The following is a 22539-nucleotide window of genomic DNA, read 5'->3' as shown; positions in this document are numbered from 1 at the left end:
TGTGTGTGTGTGTGTGTGTGTGTGTGTGTGTGTGTGTATTTGCCAGACACTGGCAGAGGCCCTCAGGAGAGAGCTATATCAGGCTCAGGCTCCTGTCAGCAGGCTCTTGTTGGCATCTGCAATAGTGTCTGGGTTTGGTGGTTGTTTATGGGATGGATCCCCAAGTGGGGCAGTCTCTGGATGGTCATTCATGTATATATATGGGAGGAGAGTCCCTAGATCCTGTGAAGGATCTATGCCACAGTATAGGGGAAAGCAAGGACTGGGAATGGGAGTGGGTGGGTTAGGGAGCAGTGGGAGGGGGAGGGGATAGGGCATTTTCGGAGGGGAGACTAGGAAAGGGGATAACATTTGAAATGTAAATAAAGAAAATATCATATCATATATATATATATATATATATATATATATATATATATACATATATATATATATATGAATGAAACCCTAAGACAGAAACATCAAGATTCTTCCAGAGTATCTGTATAAGAATATCAGCCTTGCTCTAATGCTTGTCAGTACAGACAAGGGTCCAATAATCTGAAGGAGCTCCTGAATTAAGTGTGTGATAGTGTACACTAAACAATATGACCTTAATATCCAGGGACCAAAACGTTTCACAGAGCTTGGTGAAAAACATTTGTTACCCTGAGATACAGTTGTCTCCTTGGAGACTCAGGGTACAGGGGAACAGAGATGCCTGTGCCCTTAAAGCTATGTGCATGCCACAGAGAAGCACTTCATTGAACTCATGTGCACCTTTAAACTGTGAAGGTCTGGGAATGTTTGTATTGCATGTGTGCTTCCACAGTGTGGCGGCTCTCCTTAATTTGGTTAGGTATAAATGAAAACTTGGACGTTGGCCTTTGATCTCTATAACTGGAGTTTTCAATTCAAGAAAGCTGGTTAATTCAACTTTAGATATAAGTTGATATCACAAAATCCTGATGATAAGACTTGCTGGGAGGAAATTCAAACCTTCGATTGGTAGGACAGGACCTAGAAAGCGCGGACTCCTTGGAGAAGGCTGTGTCAGACTGGCCTTCATACTAAGGCTCAAATACTGATGGCTGATAGAACTGTGTCTGTAACTGGTATAAATAGGAAGACATGCCAAAGAGTAAGTTGATGAGGAAATCGTGTTTATGTTTGTACAGGGTGGTCTTTTGGAGAAGACCAAGGGAGCTGATATTCGATGTTACATGCCTAGCTTTCAGATGAATTGAAGAAGAGATGGAAGCCAGTCACTGGCAATCCACACAAGTATCTCTGAGAATTTGTACCTCTCTTGACGGTATAAATGCAAGTGAATATGTATGTTCAGGCTCGATTTTATCAGCGCTCATTCCTTTAGGACAGTGGTTTTCTACCTTCCTAATGCTGCTACCCTTTAAGGCAGTCCCTCTACTTGTGGTGAAGCCCCAATCATAAAATTATTCTTATTGCTACTTCATAACTATAATTTTCTGCTATTATAAATCATAATGCAAATATTTGTGTTTTCTGATGATCTTTTGGGAGTTATGAGCCACAGATTGGAGAACTACTGTTTTAAAGAGAACTGTTATGTCTGCAGAGCTGTTCATGGCCTTAACCATGTCCAGTTCCAACAGCAACCAACACAAAGAAAAGAAACAACAGTGAATACAGGATGTCCTCAGTATGTACAGAATACAGGATGTTCTCTGTCAATACAGAATACATCATGTTCTCAGTCAATACAGAATACAGGGGTCCTCAGTCAATACAGAATACAGTGGTCCTCAATCAACACAAAATACATGGGTCCTCAGTCAATACAGAATACATGGGTCCTCAGTCAATACAGAATACATGGGTTCTCAGTCAATACAGAATACAGGGGTCCTCAGTCAACACAAAATACATGGGTCCTCGGTCAATACAGAATACATGGGTCCTCAGTCAGTACAGAACACAGGGGTCCTCAGTCAGTACAGAACACAGGGGTCCTCAGTCAATACAGAATACTGGGGTCCTCAGGAGCTGGAAAAAGTTTATCAGCAGGGTATATGTAAAAGAACTGACCCTTTAAGCCAAGGGTATCCCTCAAAAATCAGAACTAACTGGGACCCTTTCATTTGATTAAAAGTATGACATTGTAATGTATAAAGGTATATTGACTTCTATGTGAGAATTTGCTGCAGATGTGATGCTTCTAAAAGATGTTTACTATACAAAACTCTTGGATTAAAATATTTACCTTAGTTTGAACTATAACCGTCTTAATTAGTGCTACTCTCCCCAGTTCATATACAGTTTACAGATGAAGTATGGTAACTCACCTGAAACCACAGTAGTGAAAAGGGCCATTTGAATGGACAGATCTGACTTCAGAATGAACGTCTGAATTAGAGTGCACAAAAATCACCCCTTTAAAAAAATGAGAACCAAGAAAAGACTCAAAGCTCTGATGGCTGCAGCTGCACTGTGATTGGGATTGAAAAGCTGAACTGGCACGAAAGCCAGAATTTGATTGTTGAGGTCTGGATGTTCATTTATCGAGGCCAATCCCCACTCTGGGAATGTCTGTAGATGCTGCTTCTGGGAGATGGTTAAATCGTTGGTGAGCTCTCATCGATGGGATCAGTATCCTTACAGAAGCAGTCCCGGAGAGGTCTCCCGGTCCCCCCACCATGTGAAATAGAGCAAGAAGGAACCTGATGCCCAATCTGTAAATGCTTTGGTCCTGGTTTTTCCAGAACCATGAAAGACAAAAATTTGTTTTGTTATTACACCTCGCTCATGGTATTTTGTTACAGCAACCCAGACCAAGACAATGATATTTAAGTGACAAGTCAACTTCCCTGATTTCTTTCTGGGCATCCTAGCTCCTAAACCTTATTCCGTCGACAATCAACTGGACAGATGCAAGGATGTTTGCAGAAGGACCATTTGCATTGTCACAGCCATTGGGCATTTCAGGTCCTTCCTCCGTTCTGAAACCTTAGGGGGCCCTCTTCGGCATCCATAGTTGATTCAACTGATTGGGCGACTTGGCCACCTAGCTGCATGGCATTTTCTTAATTTGAGATTTGCACTGAGTAGTTCAATGTATATGTTGTTTAAATGCCAGTGTGCTTGTAGCTCCTTCTCTTCAGCGGCAGGGTAAGGACCATAAGGGCAAAGACCATAGCTTTCTGCCTACTCATTCAATGGTGCCTGGCATGGAATCGAGGCTCCTATTTCTACAACTGCGGCTTGATGTTGGAATTATTTCAATGCAGTCTGAACTGGGAAAATGCTAAAATGTCCTAGATTTAGAAGGAGGCTTTTGGGAGCCCTCGCTCAGTGGTGTTCAGTCATCTTTTCTCCTTTGGGAATTCTTTAAGTGGGGGCCCGAGGCTCTAATGAGCACAGCCAGTGTTTCTCCCCCTTTCCCTTCACAGCAGCTCAGAGCAACATGTTCGCTGCTTTCTGAACCTTCCTGACTTTCTGAACCTTCCTGCCTCTCTGGTGTTCAGCTTGGTCTCCCCACCCCGAGCCCCACCCCTCTCTCTCTCATTTTCAGAGGATGGTCCACGAGTCTTGGTTTTCTTCTGCTTCTTAAACTGCAGAAGGGTAGTGAAGAAAGAATCATCTGTGAGCTAAGAGTGAGAACTGGGTAAAAACTGGATCTTAGGAAGATGGAGAACATCTCTGGGCTTCAGTTTTTCTGAGTTGGTAAGATGCAGAGAACTGCAACCATCTTATAAAGATTCACACAGAGACAGCAAGTTACTTAAGAAAACATCCACACTGGCCCTGTTCTACAGTGATGATACATCTGTTTTCCTCTCTTTCCCCCTCCCCCGTGTCTCTACCCTTTCTTTCTTCCCTTCAGTATCAATTTCTCCACACAGCTCTCCCTGAGAAAATCCCAGCCATTTAAACTTCATGTCCCTGGGAATAATCGGACCTCTGGGTCAGCTTTGAAGACCTGAGGACTGACTGAGGTTCTAGTCCTGGGTTTTCCCCACGAGCAATCTGCCCATGCTTCTGGAACACCTGCCCTCCTTCTCATCTCCTCACTTCTCAAAACAAAGCTTTGCTATGAATCATGCCAGGTATTCAGGAGCAAAATGCGCGTCACTGGTGTCTGGCCACCGAGCCCTTGACATAGGCCTGACATCTGCAGGCTACCTTCTGGAGCTTCTTCCCGTCTCTGGTCTCTCTTAACTGGGACTTCTTATTCCCTCCCTTGAAGGCTCCGAAAATCTCTGCTTGAGTGGCCTTTTCTGTTCCATATTTGTAAGTGGTTCTCTGTTGCCTGTAGCTGAGGCCCCAGCAACTCTTTCAACAGTCTCAGTTCTTAGTCCCTGGCCTACTTCCAAGTCTTCTTCCTCTCTATGTGATCAATCGCTCGTTTTGCTGTTCCTAGCTGCAATCCCCGATGTTTCCTCCTCACACACCCAGTCTTTTCTGTGAACTCAGGCCCGTCTTGAAAGACACTTGTTGACTTGTCTAATGCTCACTCTCTGTTCCTACTTTTCTTCGTCTCAGGTTCGTCCTTGACTTTGCCCAGGTGTGCCCAAGGTCACACTTCAGTCCTTTCACCCCACACTATACAGCACATAATAGGTCAGCACTCCCCAAACTAATGGATTAGCAAATCTTTTTATTTATTTATTTTATTGAATATTTTATGTATTTATATTTCAAATGCTATCCCCTTTCCCAGTTCCCTCTCTGGAACCCTCCTACCCAATTCTCCCCAATCCCCGCTTCTATGAGGGTGTTTCCCCTCCCACCTACCCACTCCCACCTCACTGCCTTTGCATGCCCCTACACTGGGCCATCTAGCCTTCACAGGCAAGGACCTCTCCTCCTATTGATGCCAGACAAGCCATCCTCTGCAACCTATGCGGCTAGAGCTATGGGTCCTTCCATGTGTACTCTGTGGTTGGTGGTTTAGTCCCTGAGAGCTCTGGGGGTCTGGTTGGTTGGTATTATTGTTCTTCCTTTGGGTTGCACACCCCTTCAGCTCCTTCAGTCCTTTCTCTAACTCCTCCAGTGGGGTCACCAAGCTCAGTCCAATGGGTGGCTACCAGCATCTGCCTCTGTATTTGTCAGGCTCTGGCAGAGTCTCTCAGGAGACAGCTGTATCAGGCTCCTGTCAGCAACCACTTCTTGGCATCAGCAATAGTGTCTGGGTTTGGTGTCTGCAGATGGGATGGATCCCCAGGTGGATCAGTTTCTAGATGGCCTTTCCTTCAGTCTCTGCTCCACTCTTTGCCCCCCATTTCCTTTAGACTAGAGTCATTCTGGGTTAAAAATTTAGAGATTAGTGAGTGGCCCCATCCCCCAACTGGGGGCCTTGCCTAACCACTGGATATGGTATCTACAGGTTCTCCTTCTCTGTTGTTCGGTATTTCAGCTAATCTCATCCCTACTGGGTCCAGGGAACCTCTTGCTTTCCTGGCATCTGGGACTTGCCTGTGGCTAACCCCCAGTTCCCCATCCCCCATTGCAACACATCTCTGTTCAAATTCCTGGCCCTCTGTGTACCATTCCCATCTCCTCCCATACCTGATCCTGCCTCCTTTTTTTCCCCTCACCTTCCTCTCTTCCTCCCAAGTCTTTCTCACTCTCGACCTCCCGTGAGTATTTTGTTCCCCCTTCTAAGAATGACTGAAGCATCTACATTTTGGTCTTCCTTCTTCTTAAGCTTCATATGGTCTGTGAATTATATCTTGGGTGTTCTGAGCTTTTGGGCTAATATCCACTTATCAGTGAGTACATACCATGTGTGTTCTTTAGTGACTGGGTTACCTCACTCAGGATGATATTTTCTAGTTCCATCCATTTGCCTAAGAATTTCATGAATTCATTGTTTTTTAATAGCTGAGTAGTACTCCATTGTGTAAATGTACCACATTTTCTGTATCCATTTCTCTGTTGAAGGACATCTGGGTTCTTTCCCACTTCTGGCTATTATAAATAAGACTACTATAAACATAGTGGAACCTGTGTCCTTGTAATATGTTGGAGCATCTTTTGGGTATATCCCCAGGAATGATATATCTGGGTCCTCCGGTAGTACTATGTCCAATTTTCTGAGGAACCACCAAACTGATTTTCAGAGTGGTTATACCAACTTGCAATCCCACCAGCAATGGAGGAGTGTTCCTCTTTCTCCACATCCTTGCCAGAATCTGTTGTCACCTGAGTTTTTGATCTTAGCCATTCTGACTGGTGTGGGGTGGAACCTCAGGGTTGTTTTGATTTGCATTTCCCTGATAACTAAGTATGTTGAACATTTCTTTAGGTGCTTCTCAGTCATTTGATATTCTTCAGTTAAACAACTTTTGCAAAAAGGCTGGATATAAAATTAACTCAAACAAATCAGCAGCTTTCCTTTACTCAAAGGATAGAAAGAAATTAGGAAAGTGACACCCTTCACAATAGTCACAAATAGTATAAAATACCTTGGTGTGACTTTAACCAAGCAAGTGAAAGACCTGTATGACAAGAACTTCAAGTCCCTGAAGAAAGAAATTGAAGATCTCAGGAGATGGAAAAATCTCCCATGCTCATGGATTGGAAGGATTAATATAGTAAAATGGCCATCTTGCCAAAAGCAATCTACAGATTCAATACAATCCCCATCAAAATTCCCATTCAATTCCTCATAGAGTTAGAAAGAACAATTTGCAAATTAATTTGGAATAACCAAAAATCCAGAATAGTGAAAACTATTATTAACAATAAAAGAAATTCTAGTGGAATCACCATGCCTGACCTCAAGCTGTAGTACAGAGCAATTGTGATAAAAACTGCATGGTACTGGTACAGCAACAGACAATGGAATTGAATTGAAGACCCAGAAATAAACCCACATACCTATGGTCACTTGATCTTTGACAAAGGAGTTAAAACCATCCAGTGGAAAAAGACAGCATTTTTAACAAATGGTGCTGGCTCAACTGGTATGTAGAAGAATGCGCATTGATCCATTCTTATCTCCTTGTACAAAGCTCAAGTCCAAGTGGATCAAGGATCTCCACATAAAACCAGATACATTGAATCTAATAGAAGAGAAATCGGAGGAAAGCCTTGAACATGTGAGCTCAGAGGAAATTTTCCTTAACAGAACACCAGTGACTTATGCTCTAAGACCAAGAATTGACAAATGGGACCTCATAAAATTGCAAAACTTCTGTAAGACAAAGGGCATTGTCAGTAGGGTAAAATGGCAACCAACAGCTTGGGAAAAGATCTTTACCAATCCTACATGTGATAGATAATATCCAATATATACAAAGAACTCAAGAAGTTAGACTCCAGAGAACCAAATAACCCTACTAAAAATGGGGTACAGAGCTAAACATGAAATCTTCTAAAATCACAGTGTATGTAGCTGGAGAAATGTTTGGTGAAGTGCCCACCATGGCAAGCACAAGGACCTGAGTTCATATCTCCTGTACCCATGTTAAAATGGGACCTAACACAGCCCATGTGCAACGGCAGTACTAGGGGAGAGAGGTAGGTGGGTCTCTCAAGGTCCCTGACTAGCAAGCCTAAGGAATTTGAGAGATGCTCAAAAAATAAAAGAGTGATCAGTTAAGGCACCTGACATCATTCTCTTGATTACACACACACACACACACACACACACACACACAGGCACACTCACAGATACACATAGGTACATACATACGTAGGCACACTCAGAGGCCCCCACACATGAATGTACACAGGTACATGTACACCCACGTATCCATATACACAGAATAAATGTACTGTAAAATAAAGTATACAGACACCACAGAATGCATTGGCAAGGCAATGCCTCTTTGAAAGAGTATGAAGAATTCAGTCTATGTGTCTTTTTTATAACTTTAGGGATGAGTGTTAGCTTAGATCCACATATCAGTAACATTAGCCCACTTTTCCTCTCTGTTGCTTTCCTTAAAGTATAACATAAAGCTTCATTTGTCACAGATGTAGGGTAGCAAGGAGAAAACAGAGCACTGACTTGGTTATTTGTGTTGGAAAGTGAAACAACTTTTATTTGAAGTTCCCAGTCTCTGTATCTCTTTGATTTATGTGCCACTTAAGAGCTATAAACCCAAGCCTCTTATTAAAACTTCCATTTGCGGCTAGAGATCTACAGAGAATAAGCTTGTGTACTCTTCGTGTTTTATATGCATTAAGAGATGAATAACATCACAAATGTGTCCTGAGCTTACACAGTCACAGATGTGGTGTAGAGCTGTTGGTAGATGATAATGTCTACCCCTCCTGCTCATCCATGTGTCTGGTGGTCTCCATGACAACTCCTGCAACAGCTCCTGCTCTTTTCCATGTCCCATGGACTCCAAACGGGTACCTACAGTATAATAACAACTATGTACAAATGGGTACACACAGTGTAATAGCAATGACTATTTACAATCTTAGTATTTTCTTACGTAAAATGTAGCTTAAATTGAAAGCACCAATAGGGCCATGTAACCACTGGAAATGTAGCTCAACGATAGACCACTGGCTTAGCCTGCACCCAAAACATCTAACTTTTTTTCCCCCAGTCTTCCCCCCTTCTTGGTATCAAAACATCTAGGATGTTCAAACAGAGGAACCCAGTGGAAATGTATGAAGCTGGGTTGGCGTCCTGTTATCAGTTTGGTCTTTGCCTTATTGTATGCTTTTATCTGTCTACCTTGAGGCTTAAACACAGAGTTGCTCTCTGGCCCATAGAGGATCTGCGTTTCTATCCATGGTCTGATTACTTTCCACTCTAGTGGGGAAGGAGTTTCAAAGTGGCTCCTGATAATAATCTCCCTGCCATTCTATGACTAATACTGTTTATCCCTCCATAATGAGGACAAGTGATGTTGCTCTTAATGTAGCATTATAGAGCTTACTTTCCAACAAACTTAGTCTCTCTTCTTTCTTATTGCTGTCCTGGTGCTCCGACAGTTTCAAAGAGAGCATGGAGAAATCGTCTTACTCTGACTGGCTGATAAACAACAGCATCGCTGAGCTGGTTGCTTCGACAGGCCTTCCTGTGAATGTCAGCGATGCCTACCAGGACCCTCGCTTTGACGCTGAGGTAAGAGGAGCCCTCTATTTCGAGGTCCTGTTGTCACAATCTTGATGGCTTTTCTGGTTGAGGTGGAGAAGGAATGTCATGCAGAGCCACAGTAACCAAGGTAATTGACACTTCTGCACCCTCTGTGATCTGGTTCCAGCTTTGCCTGCTGTTGACTGCTACTGTCTGGGTCTGGGTGAAATGATGAGCCTTAGCCTGACACTCTTTCATAATAGGGCAGACGTGATATTAAACTGTGAAATAATAATAAAAATGCATACATAACACGCTCATTGGAGATAATAATAAAAGCACATACATGACATGCTTGTTGGCCAACAGAAGCTAGAATCACTATCATATTTTTAAAAACTTCTCCCAATAAACAGAACAGCCCTGGCTATTCTAGAACTCATTCTGTAAACCAGGCTGGCCTTGGACTCAGAGTTGCACAGGCATCTGCCTCCCAAGTGCTGGGATTAAAGGCGTGCTCCGCCACCCTCCCAGCAGTATTTTTTAATTTAAATCTAATCAATTCACTTACTCTTGACTTAGTCTGGACTTTCAAGATGCTTGTACAGGGTCTAGTTATACAGCAGTGCTCCTGCCTCTACCTGTGGAGTATGGGGATGACACACTTGAACCAACACAAGTTGTGTTTCACAATGATCACTCTGGCTATTGATTAGAGGGCAAATTGCTAGTGAGAGGGACATTTAATCCCTGATACATTAAAAAAAACCTAGGGGGTTATTATAGCAGTTCATAGACATTGGGAGCTGATTCATGTTTAGATGTGTGAGGATTCAATCCTACCATCTCTCAGATCCTACAGAACATCTTATGTATAGCTGTTATGGGGACCCAGCGATGTCATGGAAGCAAGAATCTAAATCTGAAAAATGATGCATCAGATCGTTTTTTGCGTATCTCTGGAGATGTTAAATCCCCCAGCTCTTGGACCAGTCCTCTCCCAAGCCCCATCCTCCGTGGTTTGTCTAGTCTTCCTGGATTCAGTGCTCCCATCTTGGAAACTCTTTGATGAACTTCCTGTCTGGGTTGGATTCCACCATCATCTGTCCTCGTGGTGACCACCTTCCAGCTCTCTGCAACCTGAGACCCTGTATTTGAACCCCAGGAAAGCACATGGTCTCGTGTGTCTTCACTTTGCTTGTGAGGAAGGGTACCCCAGCACCTGGCTTGTGTGGCTGCTGGAGGGAAGGTGGCACACGGGTGTCAGTATTTGCATGCTGTGGCACAGTGCTTGGAGCAGAGGGTTGTGTAGTAAGTTCTGTCTCTTGCTATGCCCTTCTTCCTTGACCTGAGAAAGAGCACGTACTAAAGAAAATACTTCTGTGCACACAGTGTTATTAAGAAAAGCTTCCAGTATTCTATGATTACCACTAATAATAAATGAACAGCCCAAGGACTTTGGCTATGCAGAAAATTATAAGTGCCAGTTGTTACAAAGTCAACATGTTTAATTGACTGTGGGAGGGATAAATGTGTCCTGACTTAGATCACATCACTAAATTGAGTGTGAATTGCTGTCATTCCGTTCTTAGCTCAGGACCATGGGGAAGATCAAATTCTGGAGAAAAAGAAAAAAGAAAAACAACAAATTCAATCATTGCCTTTTTCCATGAGTCTATAAATATCTATATAATGTAAGAGAACATGTGCACACCTATATTCTCCTCCCCCTCCCAACCCTCCAGATTTAGAAGAGATCGTTACTTTTGGATTTTTGAGTTGATTTTCCCTGGTCCCATTTCCTTACTCCCTATCCCCATGGGTAACCAATATCCAGAATTTGAATCTAGCATTTCTTTGCTGGCCTATGTAGGTTCATTGCACACTTTGGAAGCGCTACCAACTATGTTTGGATATTGTATCTCTCTGAATTTTAAATTGACTAACACTGTGTGTATTCACATTATCTCAGCATTATGTGACTGATTCTGCCAAGTATGAGTATTATATAAAAATGTAAGCCTCAATTTGTTAATCAAAGGTTTCTGTTTGGGCCTTTAAGTCCAATGCTTTACCAATCTATCATTTGAATGACCAACAAGTGAAAAGAAGCAATCATTTCTGCCCTTTGCTAATAATTCCTTTTAATTGATATGATCAATAAAATGAATGAAAAAAAAGAAATAAGAAGGAGGACATGACTGCTCCTAGGTATGGTGGAGGAGAAGGTTTATTATGAATATGAGGGAGCATCCAGAAAGGGGCAAAGATAGAGGCGTCTGGGAGAGTTCAGAGTGAACACAGCTTAACTGAGCCAGGCCACATGAGGAGAGAGGGAAGGAAGAACAAGAGAGGAGCTGCCAAGCGAGCGAGCGAGCGAGCGAGAGGGGTGGCCTGGGCCACGAGAGCAAAAGGGATCAAAAAGGATCAGTGTAGCCAAGATGGCTGCATTATATATGGAAGAGCCAGCTTGGAGAAGGACAGTCCAAACTCTCCCTGGAGAGTTCTGGGTAGGGGATGGGGTATCCCAGCTGTGGTGACCAGTATCAGTTCTAATATGTTAATAAACACCTCAGTTAGCCATTTGTCTCAGTTTGAGACTCTGTGTGTGTGTGTGTCTATATATCTATCTCTAATCTGTATATGTATATGCATACATTTTAAGGGAAGTTTTTGAATTGACTTGGTAAATGAATGTAAGTGGGGTGTGTGTGTGCATGTGCCTCTGTGTGTGTGTGTGTGTGTGTGTGTGTGTGTGTGTGTGTGTGTGTGTGTGTGTGTGTGTGTGTGTGTGTTTTCTGAGACAGAGAGAGAAAGGGAGGGAGGGAGGAAAACAGAGACAGACAGACAGACAGACAGACAGAACCTTGTATGCATATGGACCTGGTGCATGTGGAGGTCTGCAGAGGGTCTAGGATACCCTGGAACTGAGGCTATGGATGATTGTGAGCTGTCACGTGGATCCTCTGCAAAAGCAACAAGTGCTCTCTACTGTTGAGCCATCCCCTCTGTCCTTTGCTGGTTGCTTTTAAGCCATAGAACAAACCAAGAGGTAATAATTATGCCAAGATGATTATTGATCCTTTTAATAAGAAATAATTCATCCCATCAAACTTTGCCTTGCTGTAAACTTTGCCAAGCTAGCTTTCCAATGTTTGTGTCATTCCTACCTTAGGATAACTTCTGGGAGGTTTAGACACTTTGCCCAAACATACACAGGAAGAGAATGACTCTTGTTTTCGAATCTATTTTGTAACTGTTACTTTTCCTCTTGATAAAAGCTACAAAGGATGGCTTTAAGGTGCTGTCAGCTTCACTCCAGGTGCTGTCAGGTACCTGTTGAAGGGGCTGTGGGGCAAGTAATCTCTGCTGTTCACTGCTGCGTGTTATCTTTGTAAGCCTCTTAAATAGTTAATGGAGTTTCCTCTGGAGAACTAGCCGAGTAATCATGGTGATCATCTACCTTCTGTTTGCCTAGTATCTTTGCTAGGGTTGCCTGTTGGTCTTGAAAACCTAGGAAGCCATGGCAGAATACTATATAAAATAGTTATAAAACTGAAGAAATGAGCTTTAAAATTGCCACTTAGGAACACTGTAATCATTCTTATGTTTCAAGACTCTATGATCTTTGAAAACACCTGAAAAATTATTAATGTACATTGACTTTATCTATTGTGGTACTGAAACATTCATGTTGATAGATTTTGGGGGTACATTTTGTATTTATCAGCTATTATATATCTTCTCTTCGGGGACATGGTGTTGAAAAGGATGCTGCTATGTGTAGCCCTCCAGAGATGCCCACTCAGACACAATTTATTGCTAACTGAAAGTCTTTACTCTAGCTGGCTGGGACTGCACTCAAGTAGTTAGTGACCTATGTGTAGCCTCAGATGTCCAGAGCACAGGGTTTGAGGTAGAAACCAAGTCCTGGCATTTTTACTCAGCAGCTGCACATGTGCCGGGTCAGGGAGGGGTACACTCCTCAAAAGCAAGTTTAACAGAAGCTAACACAAACAGTTCACTGGATGGGGTTCAAACCAACAGGCAGGTTAGCAGAAACTAGGATAAATTGGCTAGGACTTCCCAGCCTTGGGTTTCTAGAACAGAGTTGGGTAATTTTCCATGGGATTCTCCATCAAGGAGATCAAATTCTAGTTAAACCTGAAATGGCCTCAGCAAGATGGAGGAGCCTTGCTTTGTCTTCTTGCCCTGTCACAAGGCTACCCGTATTGATTTTCTGCTGCTGCATGATAAATCCCAATGACTCAGGAACTAAGAGCCCCCAACCCCCATCATGACGTCTCTGGTGGTCAGAAGTCTGGGAATGACACCTCTGGGTTCTCTGCTCAGGATCTCCCAGGGCTGAAGTCAAGGCGTTAGCCAGATGGCATTGGTATTTGCATGTTGATCAGATTGTTGGCAGAATGGAGTTCCTTGCCTGGTAGAGTACTGGCTATGGCCAAGGATGTCCATGTGTTAGGAGACAGTTCCCTGAGCCCAGCCATCTCAGGAACAAATCCACCTTGGTGGCAGGAACAAAACTGAGTTTATGTTCTCAGGCCCCAGAACCCAACTCCTGTCCCGCTTCTTCAGATCTTTCATGTTTGCCTGTTAACCAGTAAATGATGCAAAGGGGGAAGATGTTATTATCCCGTTAGCTACACTAAGGCACACAAGTTATAAATGAGTTGCTTGTCTAAACTCAATTGACTTCGTGCAGCTTGCCCAGTCTTTTGTTCCCTTATCATTCTAGATTCCAGATCAGAGTCCAGGAGACTGTGAAAGCTGACTCAAGGACCCTGAAACCAGGTGACCTGGCAAGGCCCAGTCACCAACATTAACACGCTTGTTTAACTCCTGTGTCAAAATATGATTTGATTGGCTAATGCAACAGTCAAGTACACTCACCAATGCTTTGTTAAATGTTATAAGATCTCCCTTCTGGGATGCTGTTCAGATCCTGAGTTTGCCAGCCCCCTGTGTGTGTAGAAAATAAAGTTTTCATTTTAAGCTTCTGTTTCTGAGGTGAGTTTTCCTAGCTTCTACCCCAAACCCAACACATGGGCTCCCAAAGGTTGCCCTCAGGTCTTGAAGATGGCCTCTCAGCTCATCCTCCAAAGCTAACAGGAAGAGCCCACTCTAGGCAGTTGATACTGAAGCAAATATACTGTCAGAAGTGACTTCACACAATCTCTGGCTTGATTATTACACCCCCCTTTGCCAAGGAAGCGACTGTCATATGTTCATGATCCTCTCTTCAGTTAGGGGGAGGAGAGAGGTTTAGACGACTTGTACAAACCTGGGAGAGAAGGTGGTATTAGGGAGACATTTCAAAGCCTATTCAAAATGAGTCCATACAAAAATCCCCTGTCCCATAGAGCGACTTATATGTCCTGATAAGAAAAAAAGAACCATGAGAAATATAGGCACAAAGAAGTACTTATAGAGCAATATATACAAGTGTATGTAGAAATGGACACGTTTTCTAATAAATTCCTCAGACAAAACATGTACAAAACAGCTTAGAATCTTCTTCCCCCACACCTGTGTCTCTCTGTGTTTCTCAATCTCTATGAAGATAATTCAGTTCTCCATAATGCTTATGTGAGGGGGTTTTACAAGCATGATGCTTTTTTTCTCTCCCATTGTACAACTGATTTACAAAGAGACCCAACTGGTCCCGTCCATCAGATTTACTCAGAAAATGACCCCTTCTCACCACCCAGCTGTTATCAGTTCATAATGGTGGTCTTAGCTACCACCAGCCCCCGGTTTGTTCGTAACCACGTCCTCCCGATCTGACTCCCCTTCCACCTTCCTGATAAATGGTTGATTCTCCTCACAACAGCCTGGGGCTTTTATGTCCTGAATCATATCATAGCTTTTCAAAGTCTCCTTCTTTTGTGAGAGAAAAAGCCAAAGGCCAATGTCTCAGTGGTCTGTAGCAGCCGGCATGATCTGGTACAAGTCTGTCTACCCCTAGAGTCTACCTTCCTAATACTGTTATAGCGATACTCGTCGCCATGTTTCTAGAACACACCACTCACACACCTGCCTTAGGACCTTCACACTGTCGTTTCTTCAGATGGCGTTCTCTCTAATATTCTTCACCCTTCTCACTTTATTATTCTTTCCAAATAACATTAACACTTTCTAATATATAATTTCCTTTTGTGTTTTTTTAGTCTTCACTGTGTTGAGTTTTCCTGGGGAGACATGAACAGGTATCTATTTACCCCTTATAAAGCACCAGTAACAGATTAAAGCCATGACTCTGACCAATTCAAACTAGGTGAAACAGTGAGTTCATTCTGAGTTACTTGAGGGATCATAGGCAACATCGAGGCCACTACCCTACTGAAGGAGGGTCTCCCTCACTACATCACTGAAGAAGAATCTGCTTCACTCCAGCTTATATATCCTTGAAAACAAGAGGGCCCTCAAATATCTAATGGGTCCCCTCATGAGTCATCTTATAAGTTATTCATGAGCCCCTTCCTATGCCCTTTACATAAGTCTGCTCTCATGTGGGTAACTGGAACTGCTTTGATTCCAAGATGGCAGAAGCTATGTCATGCCCAGAGGCCAGCATTCTGCAGTGGTCTCCTATTACTAGAATGTGAGCTCTATGAGTAAGAGAAGGTAAGGATGCTATTATTCCAGACTGTTAACCACGCTCATCTCTAGAGAGGATAAGATTAGAGCTTTTAGTTTTATTGTTGCTTTAACATTTTCACATGTTCATATTATTTTTATGACCATGCAAAATTAAAAAGTTTTTTTTAAGTTTTAGAACCTTTATGACTCAAATGAAATTTTACCAAGGTACTGAGAGCTTTCTGAGAATTATGTTAAAAATTATTCAAGGATTTTTAAAATATGAGTAGAGGTAAAAACAACTTATTTAGATGGCTTGGTTTTCCTTGCTTCTTCCCGTATGGAGTATTTTTTGAAGTTTGGTTCTGAGATCTTTGTTTAATGCTGACCTAACATCATGTAGGCAAACTGTCTTTGTAGATGAGCTATCATGGTATCACGTTGCTTCTTGTACTTAGAAAGCACCTTCAATGGAGAGCACATGTTTGAGCTTTCTCTTTGCTTGGCAGTGAGCTTCCGAATTCAGCTCCTATAGTTGGCTGCTGTGTAGAACATCACCCATGATGCTCTCTGCCCTTATTTTCACATGAAGACACTGACACAAATACACTAACAGAAAACAAGCCATTAATTCATCTAGTGTATTATATTTTCTCCCTTATTTCAGTACTTGCTTCCAATTAACAGTTACAGGAAGAGTTTCCAGGGCTATCCTATCTAAAGTTTGTATTCTGACCACAGTCAGAACAAATGATAGACTCGCTATTTTAATAAGAAGGGCTCTTTAAGTAATGAGAAGAGCAGAAAATAACTCAAAGCTTTGGGGGGTGGGGGAGGCCTTTATGTAAGAACTGGCTTGGCGGGCTATGCGTTTGTTAGAAACGCATGAGAGACAGGAAGTTCATCTTCACCCAGACGCCCTCAGCCATGATACAGACTGAGTTACAGAACTAATATTGAGGCTAAGGACCCTGTTCTGACCTTAAGCCTCTGCCTTCTATCCCATGAGATTTTTCCCTGTGAAGTTCTGACTCTTAAAAGCCTGTTGTAGATGACTCAAAAGTACTTGCCCTTGTAATGTTGCACTTAAGGATAATGGGGCCCCAGACTCTGAGGTCCTCTGCCTGACAGCATTAAAGCCCATTTCAGCTGTCAGAGCATCACAGAGGAGCACTTCTCAGTGCCAGCCTGGCAGGACAACGCATCCTCTATTCTTTGGAACACCTTCCACTTCATCAGTTACACTTTGGTAAAAAGGAAACTGCTAAGCTGAAACCATTAATGAATAACGTTCCGCAGATCTGCGCGCGCGCGCGCACACACACACACACACACACACACATTTCCACTCTCCGCTGCCAACCACTAACCCTATGAGCTATTTCAGATCTTTTTCTCAAAAATGGGGTTCGGTGGGGAAAATTGGGGTGTGGACACAAGAATTCCTGATAATAAGGAAGAGTGGGGAGGTGTGGGGGCCCCCAGGGTTTCTGAAACAGTGAGATAAACTGGGTAATAGAGTGTAGTGAAGACAAATATGAGCCCCACATTTCAAAGACTCGGATTGGACTCCCAGGCCTTACCTCAAAGCACAAAGAATGGGGTTTAAGTTCTCTGTTTGGTTTGGGTTGGCTGTTTGGTTGCTTGGGTTTTTGTTTTGTTTAGCTAAGAATTTAAGAAAGCATTTGTAGGTAGTGACCTAGAAGATATTATGTTCAGGATGAAACAGTAGACTCTGTTCTCATTTCTGAGAAATTATGGGACTGACTGAGCACTGGCTGTCCCTCATCTAGCCTTAGTCCTTAGTACTTAGTACTAGAACCACAATGTCTCCCCAGCACATGAATCTGTGGATAATGTAGAAGAGGAAAAGAAGCCTATCACAGATTAAAGGGAAGTAACATATTATTTTACACTTGATTCTTGGGGACAGAAAACCATGACAGGTCTGCTTTGAAGGATCCAGTAGCTAAACCATCAGCCATCTTTAATTGGGTCTCTTAGCTGGCAATATCTCGTCAGGACAGGTGTAGGCAAGTCTTTAAGTAGATGGATTTTTAATTGGCTAGGACTGGGCTCCCTGATAGAGTATATTTATTTGAACTGTAACCTGTTAGGAAGGCTGCTTCATCGCACATAGACTTGTTTGAGGACCTCTAATGGTGTGAATTTTAAACTAGGATGATTAGGTAGGAAGCCTGTGGAATAATAAAGGGGGTATGTTTTGACAGGTATTTCTTTGTTAACATTATCTGCATTTAAAAAATGCTTTAAATACGTTAAAACACATTCACATATATTTTCATAAAACAAACTATAAACAAGAAAGAAGAGAATCAGTTGGAATATCAACATCTAAATATGTTTTAGTCAGGTTCTCTAGAACAGTGGCTCTCAACCTCCCTAATGCTGCAACCCTTTAAGACAGCTCCTCATGTTATATGACTACTTCATAACTGCAATTTTGCTACTGTTATGAATCATAATGAAACATCTGATGAGACTCCAAAGGGATCATGACCCACAGATTGAGAACTACTGCTCTAGAGGAGCAGAAACAAGGAGATTATTTATACATATATGCATATATGTACACATATATAATTCATTAGCAAACCTTAATGAACATTATATATTACATGTTGTGTGTTGCATGTTACATGTTATATATCACACATTACATATCGCACATGAGATGCCAAGAACCAGGCTTTCAGTCATCGAGGCCGGCTGGCTCAATAGTCAGAGTAGTTCTAGAATATCTGTATCTACCTGGGAGGCGGTGGGCCTAGTTAGCCCACAAGGCAGCGTACCTTAGTAGTCGCAGCGTGGCACTGGAAGCCTGGGAGATTTCTGAGGAGTCCCTGCTACCAACTCGACCATGAAAGCTTGGCAGTACTGACTCTGCTGCAAGAGATAGAATCGCAGCACCTGGGGTAAGTCAGCTGAGGGGAGAGAGGGAGGCCAGACAGCAAAGGTGAGGTAATGAGGTAAGCTTCTTGCTAAAACACTGGGCTTTAATCTGGGCTTCAACCTGAAGGTTCCTCCCCCAAATGGGACAAATCAAATCAGGACAATTCTTCAGGTAAGGCTCCCTATTCAGGTGATTACTTTGTGGCAAGCTGGCATTAATACCAACCATAACAGGATATAACCAGTGTTTCCAGTTTGGTATATAGGAGACAGACATGATAAAATTGAGTCATTAGGAGTCTAGAGTGTCTTGATTGGGGGTCATTCAGCCAACATTTGTTTGTGGAGTTTCATTTGCTGGTATAATCTGGAGATTTGTTATCAACTAATTTTGTCTGTTATCAGTTAGTGGCTTTCCATTACTATGATAAAATACACAAGACAATCAACTTCATACGAGATAAGTTTTATTATGATTTACACTTTCAATCCACAATTGCTTGGTTCTATTGTTTGGGTCTGTTGTGGTAGTAGCATGTGGTCCAGAAGGCTGGTCCACAGTAGGCATCCTAGGGAGGGGGGAGGGCTGCAGTCCTAATCTCTTTGAACACCATGCCTGCCTTCCAAAGACCTACTTCTTCCCATTGATGGCACCTTCCATAGTCCCCACCACATGCCAATCAGAAGGCTACACCTTCAGGATAGGAGACTTTGGGAAACATTTCAGATTTAAGCTATGACATTAATGGTACAGAGCTACACAAAGAATTCTCAACTGAGGAATACTGAATGGCTGAGAAACACCTGAAAAAATGTTCAACATCCTTAGTCATCAGGGAAATGCAAATCAAAACAACCCTGAGATTTCATCTCACTCTAGTCAGAATGGCTAAGATTAAAAATTCAGGTGACCACAGATGCTGGCGAGGGTGTGGAGAAAGAGGAACACTCCTCCATTGCTGGAGGGATTGCAAGCTTATACAACCACTCTGGTTATTTGGTTTTCTGGATTCCAACTTCTTGTGTTCTTTATATATATTGGACATTAGCCCCCTATCGGATTTAGAATTGGTAAAGATCTTTTCCCAAGATCTGTTGGTTGCTGTTTTGTCTTACTGACAGTGTCCTTTGCCTTACATAAGCTTTGCAATTCTATGTGGTCCCATTCGTCGATTCTTGATCTTACTGCACATGCCATTGCTGAACCATCCAGTGGAAAGAAGACAGCATTTTCAACAAATGGTGCTAGCTCAACTGGCGGTTAGCATGTAGAAGAATGTGAATTGATCCATTCTTATCTCCTTGTACAAAGCTCAAGTGTAAGTGGATCAAGGAACTCCACATAAAACCAGAGACACTGAAACGTATAGAGGAGAAAGTGGGGAAGAGCTTCAAAGATATGGGCACAGGGGGAAAATGCCTTAATGATCTTTAACAGAAGCATTACTCCCTTCGCACTCTGGTACCCACCTTGGCTGTCCTTCTCTCTGCCTTGTAGGCAGTTTCAAGTGTGATGATCACTGCCCTACTCCCCCACATGCATTCTCAGGTCTGGTAACCAGGGAGACCCTCCTCCCTCAGACACAGTGAGAGACATGTAAAGACAAAACCTTCTCTGTTGTCGCATGGCTCTCCGGTGTTCAGCAGATTGAAGACTCTAGGTCCGTGCAGTACAGCTTTCTCAGTGTGACCTTCCTCAGCTACACTTGACTTTTATTCTTGATCCCACCCCTTCATCTCTTCATCATCTCTGCCTCTAATTAACCTCCTTGCTGATAAAATGAACAACCTTGTTTCAGCCTGACTCCTATTTTATCGTTCTATGCTGTTCAACACCATTGTGCCTGTGTTTGTTCTATTTTGAACATAACTAGTTTCCTTGTGTGCGAGTAACTTATATTCCTTATTTAAAACTTAGGAACTAGAATCAATCACTTTTAAGCTTCCAGAAGTAAGTAAGCCATTCAGAGGGAAACATTGTGGTTATTTATAGCTTTTAAAGTATCTGTCAGTGTATATGAGGGTTTGCACATCCACAGATACCTGCACAGTTTTCCCTTCACATAGGAAATGTTTCCCATGAGCAGACACACTCTTCTATAACATGGCTTTAATCAGATGCTTGATGTTCCACTGTGTGGGTGCACTATGATCTACTTAGCTAAATATTCTCTGAATATTCATACCATTTTTGATACACCATTGTAATAAATAATGATGTGGTTCATACTCCTATATGGGAATTGCTGTCCATGGTTTTGATAATTGCCATAAGACATGTGGCATGATACACGGCAGCAATAAGTCAGAAGTTACTTATACTTTTTGTGCTCCAGATACACATTAATGAATTGATTTCTAGAAAGAGTGTAGCGATGCATTCATATTTTAGAAACATAGTAAAGTCTTGGGTTAAGATCACAGGCTCTGGAGTCCTGTTCCATCCTCTGAGCCCTAAGTTGTGTGTCCTTCACCTTTCACTTCTTCAAGTCTTCATTATTTATGCTTTTGGACAGGTTCTACCTTGGTGATTTTATTCATACAAAAGCTCTTGTGCTCTCTGGCCACCTTGGTTTCAGGGTCAATTTGAACTCCCTGTTGTTTCTGTCAGATTCTCCACGTTCCTCCCCACTATCACCTTTACTCAAGCCAGATATTCATATTCTCATCCTTATAGATGGGAAAGTTCATATACCCAGAATTGTGTGTGTGTGTGTGTGTGTGTGTGTGTGTGTGTAGCTTTAAAAATGATGGGTAAATAAATTTCTTTATCTAACAAGCAGACTAAGTAAGGTTTGTTTTTCTCACACACACACTCCAGACTCCTGAGCTCTCCAGTCTCACTGAATGTACCTATTCCATTGCCTTCTATGATGTAAATTGTCCCTCACCTACGTGGGATTTATGGGAGAGATTAGATAAGAGCTTCAGTTGCCTCAGAACGGGAGAAGACACGCACACCTACTGTTCTGAACTGACTCAGACTCTTACCATCTGTCCAGTGCTGCGTGACCCTTCCTTGGCAAAACAAAGGGGGTCCGGCCGTTCTAGGGAATCTGGAGCTCCTAGCGCATAGATCATACCCAGGACGCTTCATCAACCTGGCTGCCTCCTCTTCCTGCTTGCTGGCATTGTCTTAATTCTGATGTTATCCTTAGAGAGAGGAAGAAAGCCATTCTGTTCTTTCAAGAGATAACGTTGATGGATGTACTTGTTATTGTCTGACCTCCTCTGAACCAGGCTCTTCCATTCCAGGCGGTTAATCTTTCCAAGCCTTATCTGATGGTAACAGGACCTACCTCATTGGGTTATTTGAAAAGTATATAAAATAACTCAAGGGAAGGTGCTGCAGGGAGAGCAGACACACACTGAGCAGCCAATAAACGTTATCTTCATTTCCATCATGGAAGATTTGTTTTTTTAAGAATTTAAAGCTATTCTTGATTTCTCTATAGTCATTTTGTTGGAGCTTCCTCAAATACTCCGGTCTGAACATTGTCTACTTGGACACATATCTTTATTTCTGTCTCTAGTAGTCTGAGTTCTCCAAGGACAACGACGAGTTCATTTTTATATTCCCAATACTCTGCAGTCCACATAGGGGAGGCATTAATAAATATCTGTGGGAAGAGTACAGTGGCTGAATTATTTTTTTTTAATGCTCATTTTTGTTTTAGTCTGTTTTGTTTTCCATCTGGAATCCTTTTTTAATTTTTAAACACTTTAAGAAAATTTTAAGATTATAATACAATTATACTGTTTCCTCTTCACCCCTCCAAAACCTCCCGTGTATACGCACTGTATGAACTAAGGGTTTGGGTACCAGATATATAAACTGACAACATGATACTCCAATGTATGGTTAAGTAGGTTTTATTGTAGACTGGAGGAAGAATACAGCCAGAGAGTACAGCCAGAGGAAGAGTCCAGAGCAAGAAGAGAAAGAAGTAGACTGAACAAGGCCAGCAGACTGGACTGGGCCAGGAGAGGAGGTGGGGAGAGAGGGGGGAGGGGAAGCAAGG

The 22539-nt window shown here is 42.5% G+C and overlaps 1 protein-coding gene across 1 annotated transcript in view; it reads left to right on the top strand.

Moving 5' to 3' along the window:
- Pde11a (phosphodiesterase 11A) overlaps positions 1-22539 on the top strand; it is a 342530-nt gene that overhangs the window by 159754 nt on the left and 160237 nt on the right. The window contains exon 6 of the mRNA XM_021192546.2: positions 8920-9052. Within this exon, the coding sequence (XP_021048205.1) occupies positions 8920-9052 (133 nt within the window). The remainder of the gene's footprint in view (positions 1-8919; positions 9053-22539) is intronic.

Source organism: Mus pahari, chromosome 3 (genome assembly GCF_900095145.1).
Source record: "Mus pahari chromosome 3, PAHARI_EIJ_v1.1, whole genome shotgun sequence".
In the NCBI taxonomy this organism is placed as follows: domain Eukaryota; kingdom Metazoa; phylum Chordata; class Mammalia; order Rodentia; family Muridae; genus Mus; species Mus pahari.
The sequence above is the reverse complement of the archived record's forward strand: the minus strand, read 5'-3'. Positions and strand labels throughout refer to the sequence as shown.